The 9,844-nt window shown below is 28.5% G+C and overlaps 1 protein-coding gene across 1 annotated transcript in view; it reads left to right on the forward strand.

Moving 5' to 3' along the window:
• Nucleotides 1-9,669, forward strand: part of LOC108691816 — a 13,546-nt gene extending 3,877 nt beyond the window's left edge. The window contains exons 3-13 of the mRNA XM_018199730.1: nt 1,039-1,252; nt 1,632-1,865; nt 1,975-2,106; nt 2,249-2,448; nt 2,520-2,640; nt 2,881-2,987; nt 4,519-4,700; nt 4,919-5,373; nt 5,435-6,178; nt 6,384-6,508; nt 9,615-9,669. Coding sequence (XP_018055219.1) covers nt 1,039-1,252; nt 1,632-1,865; nt 1,975-2,106; nt 2,249-2,448; nt 2,520-2,640; nt 2,881-2,987; nt 4,519-4,700; nt 4,919-5,373; nt 5,435-6,178; nt 6,384-6,508; nt 9,615-9,621 — 2,521 coding nt within the window. The 3' untranslated portion in view covers nt 9,622-9,669. The remainder of the gene's footprint in view (nt 1-1,038; nt 1,253-1,631; nt 1,866-1,974; nt 2,107-2,248; nt 2,449-2,519; nt 2,641-2,880; nt 2,988-4,518; nt 4,701-4,918; nt 5,374-5,434; nt 6,179-6,383; nt 6,509-9,614) is intronic.
• The last annotated feature ends 175 nt before the right edge of the window (nt 9,670-9,844 follow it).

Below are 9,844 nucleotides of genomic sequence, written 5' to 3' on the forward strand. Positions count from 1 at the left end.
TATATTTATATTTTTATATTTTAATATCCACTATTTATATTTACTAGAAAAATTGAGAAAGGAAATTTAGAAAAGGGAAAGAAGACTATGAGCAGGAGATTATTCGATAATCGATCGATTATCGGAATTAAATTTGCCCCTATTAAATGAATAATTCTCTATTCACAGCCTCTTTTTTACTCCTCTAAATTCACCTTCTCAATTTTTCTAGCAAATATAAATGCAGAAAGGCAAAACACAGATAATCACAAAAATTCTGTTAACAAGTAACATACAAGAAAATCCTTTTTCCATTCTTAAATTATAAATTAAATTATAAAGAGTGGAAAATTGTCAATGGATAATTGTAATTCCTATTTCATACTAGTACAGATATGTTAAGTAATTGTTAATACTATCATTATAATCACACGTTAAAACAATTCTTTATAACAATTTAATTATGTAAATTCAAATTAGAACTTGGAAATTTTGTACTAGAGGATTTACAATTAACAGATCAACATTGTAAAATCAACAAAAATCAACCATTTTTGAACACAAGAACATTTATTCTGTTTCATACTCAATATTATATATTAACTGATTATCGCACACTATAATGACTTAAACTTAGATTTAATTTCTTATCATTTTTAATCGATTTGAAATAATTTTGTACAATATTATTGTACAGTAGAACGTACTGAGGAAGACCAAATATCGGCCGAAACGTTTATGAATTTTAATTTGTAATGATAATTTTAAATATATGACATCACAACGAATAACTAGCATTTTGGCTGTGCTCCTTTTTTAATAAAGTTAATAATTAATATACACTTAATAGCGTATGTTTACGAAAATATTGCAACAACTGAAAAAGAAAGATAGATAAAAAAACAAGATAAAAAAATTATAATTTATTCAATTATTTTGCATTTATTTAATATTTAAAATAAAATGCTGTATATAGATAGATATATAAATGGAATGTTGGATTGATATTATGATAATACATTATGATTAATAAATTTAATTATCACATTAACGTTGTAGATATTATAAAGCTTTTGATACAAATCCTTTCACAAATCGTGCTCGAGTTGCTGAATATTTATCTTGGATAGAAAAAATGGAAAATTCTATACAATGTAGCGACACATGGTTCGATATTTCCGCGAAACGTTTGACAGAATATCGAGAATGCGAGGGTGATCTTGTGTTGGATTGGAAAAACTACGGTTATAAAACAATTTTTGACCTGTTATTGGTAAGAAATTAATACTACTGGACTGGAAATTGAAATATATGGAAATGTTTTCAATAATTTTCCATTTTATATAACGCTGAAATTGGAAATAAAATTTAAAATACATATATTGCATCAAAAAGAAATAGTCCGTAATTGCTATTTCAAAATTAAATTAATGTTGGAGTGTACAATAAATTTTTAATAAATAAATAAATGTTTTTATATATAATACATTTATATATAATACATTTTAGTAAAACAATACATTATATATATATATATATATATAATTTTTGTTTGATCAAATATTTATATATGTAATATATTTTAATAAAATAATATAATTAATACCTTATCTATTATTTTTTCTAATCAAATGTATGAATAATTTTATCAGCAAAATATTCCAAATTCAGAGGAATGTTTGCCAGTAATGGAAAAGATAGAGTTCGGAAAAGTTGTGGCAACTATCAATTATAGCTCAGGCGAGAATGCAATGATTATTACCAAAGACGGATGCGAGTATTCCGCATCGCATGTTATATTCACTGGGTCTCTAGGTGTTTTAAAGGAAAAACATTCCTCGATGTTCGTGCCACCTTTGTCGCAGAAGAAACAACGCGCGATAGAGGTTTTATTAACAATATAAATCGAATATTGGCATTAATATTATGCTGCTGTAAATAAAATGATATTATATATGATTAATAAAAATTAATTAATATTCCACCATTCCACAGGGATTAAATATTGGCACAGCGAACAAGATTTTTCTCGAATTTCCGCACAGATGGTGGCCGGAGGATAAAGTCAGTTTTAATTTTATCTGGCCGGAAAAAGATAAAAAAGAATTCTTGCAAACTCATGGTCAAGTAAGCAGATATTCGAATGTATAATTTTAAACTTAGAGATTAAAGCGAACAATAATACTTTATATTGTTAAAGTTATTATAATTTCGATAATTTTTTCGTTTTTATTGATCTTTTATTAATTTTGTTAAATATTTATTTTAGAATTGCGAGTGGTTGTGTGATGTGTTTTCCTTTTTTATCGTGGCTCATCAGCCGAATCTTTTATGTGCTTGGATAGTTGGAAAAAATGCGAGACACATGGAAACCTTATTGGATACTGACGTATTCAATGGATTATATTTATTGTTAAAAAAATCATTTGAGAAACGTTATAATATTGTGAAGCCAACGAGAATATTAAGGTAATGTCCCATTGGAACTTAATTAATAGAAAAATAATAAGATCCGTTTAAATTATTTTTTTTATTTTTAGATCTAAATGGTATACTAATGAACATTTTCGGGGCTCATATAGTTTTCTAAGCATGCTTTCCGAGCATCTGAATGTAACACCGAGAGATTTAGCAGAGCCAATTATGACTGGAATTAAACCTGTATGTAATCCTAAAATAAAAATATAACATATTTTTAAATGTTATGCAAGTTATTGTATGACTATGAAATATTATAGTTAGTCTCTTTATTTTCCAAATAGTTGTTTATTTTGATAATAATATCCAAGATGTGTTCTTTGATTTTTAGCTTTAATTTATTATGTATTTTTATCTCATACAAATTGAATCGTATTGTATATGAAAGATTATTAATATTAGTAAAATGCATCGCGTGATTAGGTAATCCTTTTCGCTGGAGAAGCTACGCATGATCATTATTATTCTACTGTGCACGGTGCCGTGGAAAGTGGTTTCCGTGAAGCGGATAGACTAATTGATTTTAAAAGGTAAGATAATATCAGTTAAAATTCCTTTAAAAACTTGATATCAAAAGCGTAATAAGTGCGATATTATAATATCACAATAATGCTTAAAATGCTTTTTTATTATTTTACTTAATCAAAAATATTTTTAAAAATTGCAAAAAAATCTTTTTAAACATGATTGTCAAATATTTTTTACCAGTTTTTTATTGAAATTGTTATATTTTTGAAATTATGAATTTTGAAATTATGAATTTTTTCCAGTTTAATAAAATTGAATGAAAAAAGGGAGTAATTTGTTAAGTAAACTTTAGTTTTAAAGATGTGTTTCTTTATGCAATTATATATAATATATGTCTTGCCGCTTATTTTTGCAGTTGCACGATTACGTTTTGTGTTGCATTATATTACTATGTGCAACTTATATCAGTTGTATGTTATATCAACAATTGAGAGACGTATACAATGAATGCAAAAAGTATTATAAAAAGTTATATAGAAGAAATTTTTATAAAAATCTTTATTTGTAAAAAATAAACATTAATTATAGTTCAGTTTCATGCAATAAGTACGTATAAGTAGTTCTTCCTATGTATAAACGAGCTTCGCGTGTTTATGGTCTTAAAAATTAAGTTTTTCGATTGTATACAAACACATTTGCATCCAAATAATACAATTTTTTATTTTCGTTTATTTTTAAAATAATATATTTTTATTATTATACATCTTTTCAGTAAAGTAATTTTAAAGTAATTTTAGGAAGTATGCAATTTATTTTATTCTTTGTTAATTGTTTATACTTTTTAAAAATAAGAATTTTTAAAAATATGTTCTATATGAAAACTTTTTGCATTTATTTTTTATTTTACATATACTTAATAGAAATAAATAGAGTAAAAGTTCTTATGCTTATTTAGTGTTTTAAACATATTGGCTTCAACTTGCACAAATAGTTTTGCAATTATATTTATATTTGATTGCATGCTTTTTCTTAGGCAATTAAACTCTCATCTCTAACTACATCTTCTACAACTACACCTTCATAATGAATGGATTGGAAAACCAGAAATATATATATATTTTGTAATTTTCAATATTTGCTATAGACAAATATATTTAAGGCATAATGACTATTTGTTTATAAGATGTAAACATTTGTACAGAAATACATTATATTACAATAATATAAATTTTAACACTATAAATTAATGTAAAGTTTAAAGAAACATATAAACATGAAATATATGCTATGACGTTTACAGTGAGAGGAATAATATTTATATTTGTTATTACTTATTTATTGTGTTCATTATTTATAGTTGTTATTCGTGTTTTCTGTTGTAGACCATTATTGCATCGAAAGTCTTTCCAAATAAATCCTGAAGTTTATTTATATATAGTTTATTTATATATATAGTTTTTATATATTTAGAATAGAATATATTTATGACTTAGAATAAATTTATAAAAAGATAGCAAACATATATATGTGTGTTTATGTGTATGTTTATGTGAGATAATATGTATATTAGACTAATTTCTTCGGATGACGTAGAACGTACAATCACTTAGATCAACTGATTGACGACTTCGACGAAGCATTGCGGATAAAGATTGATACGAGTGCAAGAAAAATAGAAAAGACGAGAGTTGTAATAGTAGGGGCGGGAATTGCAGGATTGGCGGCGGCAAAAACTCTGGAAGATGCAGGATTTATGGATTATCTTCTTCTCGAAGGTATATGTGTGCATATATGTGATATCTCTTAAGAATTTAATTAATTTTTTATTTAATTTGATCAGTTTGACTGATATTTAACATACAGTCTAATAATATAAATAAATAATAATAGAAAAATTTATAATAAGAAATAAAAAAATAGTTATGAATATAACTATTATTAGAATAAAAAAATAAAAATATAATTCTTTGGATTATCTTATGCTATTCCACAGCTCAAGACACAGTTGGAGGAAGAATTCATTCTATTCCATGGGATAATGGCTGGATAGATTGCGGGGCACAATTCCTGCATGGTGATAAAAGCAGGCTTGCTCAATACTGTCTTAACAATGATTTATTATCGACAATTCAAGGAACGGACGGTGACGGAATTTTCTTACGCGATGACGGAATGATAATGAGCGACAGCTTGGTTCGTGAAGTCGATGATTTCGTACGAACTGTCTTGGATGATATCTGCGAATCTCAAAAGCCTTTGAAAAAGAAGGAGAATATCGGTTCTGTCATGAGAAATAGGTTTAAGGATTATTTACATGAGCGAAATGATCCTCTAGTGGAAAGGAAGATGAAGGAGGAAATCTTTGATTGGAACGTGCGGTTTCTCCTGGTGGATAATTGCTGCCACTCGTTAGACGATTTGTCAGCAGTTCTTTGGGGAAAGTTCAAGGTAAATCCAATTTTAATCATAGTTTCAAAAATAAGCACTGTAAAAACAATAATTTCTACAGTACGTTGGCGGACCGGAACATTTGCTCTTCAAATCCGGCTACAGTTCTTTAACAAATCTTATCGTTGACAATCTGGATAAACGAAAAATACGTTTATCCACTCCTGTGGAGATTATTCACTGGCGGAACTTCATTGACTCTCCAAATGATTCTCCAGTTATCGTGAAAACTTTCGATGGCACTGAAATTCTCGCTGATGCGGTCATAGTTACTTGTTCGCTTGGCTATTTGAAGAGTAACCATCAGAACATGTTCCAACCGCTATTACCAAATCGTCTAAGCATTGCTATTGAGGATCTTGGTTTCGGAACGATTAATAAGATTTTTCTGGACTTTGGTGAACCCTGGTGGCAAAGAGGTGTGAACGGTTTTCAATTGCTTTGGCGCAGGGATGCCGATCACTCATCTTTGCCGGAATGGACCAAGTATGTCACAGGATTCGATGTTCTGCCGATTCATGCAGCCACTCTTATAGTGTGGGTCGGCGGGCAAGGGGCGTGTATCATTGAAGAATTGTCAGAGGAAATAATTGCGGAAGATTGTATGAGTCTGTTGACGCGATACGTACGGTATCGCGATATCCCGCCAATCAGAAGATGCGTTCGAACTAAGTGGAACGAGAATAGATACGTGAGAGGCGGTTACAGTCACATTACGAAAAGTTGTGAGGAGGATGATGTTTCCCCAAAGATATTGACCGAACCAGTCTGGACGACAATGCATATTGATATGAAGAGGAAAAAGGTGAAATTATATCATATTTAACTTATTAACTATTATACATTTTATTTAATATTTAAAAAAAAAATCTTAAATTGAAGATTTTATAATCACATTTTTAAGCATTTTCATATTATTTAATTAAGACAATATAAAGATTCGAAAAAAATAAATTAAAAAAAAAATTAAAATGTATTATCCAACTTGTGAATTTTTGCGAATATAACAGAATCTACCAGTCATATTGTTTGCCGGCGAAGCTACGCACGACGAATTTTATTCGACGACACATGGAGCTTACGAGACAGGAATCCATCAAGCCGAAGTATTTTTACAACATCATATGAGCATTAAGTAAATACGTAAAATATATTGACATATGTGAATATGTAAATATATTAATATAAAATAAAAATTTTTAAGTGTTATGCATTACATTTTTTGTTTATCACAAAATTATTAAATACTAAATTTTTTTATTTTATGTATATGTTTATATAATCTACATAATAATAATTATTATTTAATTATTGTTGATTAAACTTTGATTAATTTATTAAATAACTTCTGTTTCTTTTCGATTTTTATTTCTTCGCGCAACACGCTATTCATATATATGTAGATACATTCATTTATTCATTCATTTTTTTGTAAGTATTACAAGTATATTACTTATATCCCTGCATATTATGAATAATACATTTGATATTTGTTTTTTTCCCTTCACATCTTTTTATCTTGTTAATTTTTATACTATTATTACTATTATACTATATATTTATACTATTAATTAGTTTGTTTCGATTAATTGTCAGAGAATTGGAGTTTCTCAATTTTTATATTTATCCTTCCTTTATTTTCTTTTTTATTTTACAAAAATGACAAGGGCAAGGATAAGATCTAGAATTATAAAAAAAACAAGTTTCAGTTTTTTTGAATGTTTAAAATTTATGATTATATCGCGATTAATAATTTTTCAAAATATTATAATAATATTAAAATTAAATTTCTAATAATATTCATTGATTTAATGATTATTAATTCATGTAATCGTGCCAATTTTATAGATAAATATTGAAATATCCATATTCAAAATATATTATATGTACTTAATTATATTTTATACTTGTAAAGTTACTACACGTTAAACGTACATGGAAAAAAAATTAATTGGGTGATACAGCAAATCTATAATTTGCTGCGCGAATTCAACATCGATAGCTAAAAAGATTTGATGGTTTAACAAATCGCTAGATTTGCTGAATTAGTGAAGTTTTTAGCTGTGTTTTTTTCCGTGTACTCTAAACATTTATCTTATATTTTAATAGCCTTAGAAAACTCTGTTGAGATAATGTTATAATTTAATTTTTAATGTTAACGATTATTACTTGTTTTATCAAATTTATTGTAAAAATTATAATGTCTATTTACTCGATTGAATGATGACTCGAGTACTATATAGGACACTCCCCACCCTAATCTTCTACACACACTCTGTGTTCTAATCTTCATCTTTTTTTGCTTTTTTTACTTATCGTTATTTTTTTACTTATCGTTATTTTTCATTCTTTATAAAATTAGGAGGGAAAAGTGGAAGAGAAGCGCATAGCCATTTCTGGTGTCAAATTTAACATCGAATATTTGATATCTACTCATGCATCCTTCTGCGCGATGGATTTTTATTTCGGCTTGATTGCAATCTTCCTAGTCACTAACATGACTTTCACCCGATCCACTGATAAAAAAAATTTAGAATTATTATTAATAATATATCATTTCAAGTTTGACTTATCGCCCGAAACGATCCTGTGAATTATTTTTGTTATTAGTGTTGTTATTGCATTATTGGTATAATGGTTTGTGTTTGCACAGTTGTGAACGTTATTATATTAATCCAAAAATATTGACCGCAAGAGTCTAAATGATAATGCAAATTGATATGAAGAGAAAAAAGGTGAGATTATATAGTATTTACGTAACTTATTAACTACATTTTATTTAATATTAAAAAAAATCTTAAATTCAAGATTTTATAGTCACATTTTTAAGCATTTTCATATTATTTAATTATTAGGTGTACAAATTTGCTTCCGCCGTTTTTTTCCAAAATTCGAGGCTTTATTGTAAAAAACTGGTTATACATTTATGATTCAAAGTATTGCAATCCATCGCTGGCCACTACTTTCTCCCATCTTTCGGGTAGCGTACGAATCCCGCGTCGAAAAAACTGGTCATCTTTTGAGGCTATCCACGAATCGATCCAATTTTTTACTTTTTCATAAGACCGGAAGTGCTGGTCAGCCAGGCCGTGTGCCATTGATCGAAACAAGTGATAGTCAGAGGGAGCAACGTCTGGAGAATACGGCGGGTGGGGTAGGACTTCCCATTTCAATGTTTCCAAGTATGTCTTGATCACTTTCGCAACATGGGGTCGAGCATTGTCATGCTGCAAAATCACTTTGTGTCTCTCGTTGTATTGCGGCCGTTTGTCTTTCAATGCTCGGCTCAAACGCATCAATTGCGTTCGATATCGATCGCCTGTGATTGTTTCAGTCGGTTTTAACAGTTCATAATACACTACGCCGAGCTGGTCCCACCAAATACAGAGCATGACCTTGGACGTCAAAATCACCGTTCTTGAAGCATTGAAACCACTCACGACACGTTCTTTCATTAATAGCGGCCTCACTATAAGTATTTGAGAGCATTCGATGAGCTTCAGCCGCAAATTTCTTCATATTGAAGCAAAAAATTAAAACCTCCCGCAAATGACGAGAATTTGGCTCGTAAACTGACATTTTCAATCGAGAATAACTTTATGATGCAGACACAAATCGACTAATGTTTCTATGGGGTTATGTTGACAGATGCCCAAGTTTATTGTATGACGTCTATGATCTATTTATTTCGACCACCACTTACCGCTAAAGCCATCTATAGGAAAACGGCGGAAGCAAAGTTGTACCTATTAAGATAATGATTCGTTAAGATAATGATTAATTAAGATAAAGATTCGAAAAAATAAATTAAAAAAAACAAATTAAAATGTATTGTCCAACTTGTGAATTTTTGCGAATATAACAGAATCTACCAGTCATGTTCCTGAATGTTGTCCAGTCATGTTTCTGTGTTCGTACATATTCCTGAATGGATATTTATTTGATAATCATATCGATATTGTTATAAAGAAAATTTTTTAATTTTCTGATTCTATTATTTGCGTTCTTTAAAATTTTTATATTGTTGAACTTAAATTCTATCCAATACAGTTATTATTTGTAATAATAATTTCAATAACTTATTTAATTTAGTAATAGCAATCTCTTTTTTAATTCTATTAAATTCAATACAAGATTTAGTACAGAATCTTCTAGTTCATAATCTATTACTCAAACACCTTACATATCAGCATTATTCTATCATACATTAATATCTCTGACATCAGTACTTAATATTTCAGCATTTAGTACACCAGCACCAGATAATGATTCTACAGCTTGCACTCCTGCTCCTTCAAATATTTGGCCTCTAAATTCACGCTCATCAGTTAAGGATCTATTAGCCCTTAAGAATCCAGTGAAAGCGATATCAGAATGTAGTAAGTAAACTGCGATTATATAGAACTTACAAGATTAAAAAATTTATAGATATAAAAATGCAAAAAGTGTATAGATGTTTATAAATATGTAT

This window comes from Atta colombica, unplaced genomic scaffold, assembly GCF_001594045.1.
Source record: "Atta colombica isolate Treedump-2 unplaced genomic scaffold, Acol1.0 scaffold52, whole genome shotgun sequence".
Lineage (NCBI taxonomy): Eukaryota > Metazoa > Arthropoda > Insecta > Hymenoptera > Formicidae > Atta > Atta colombica.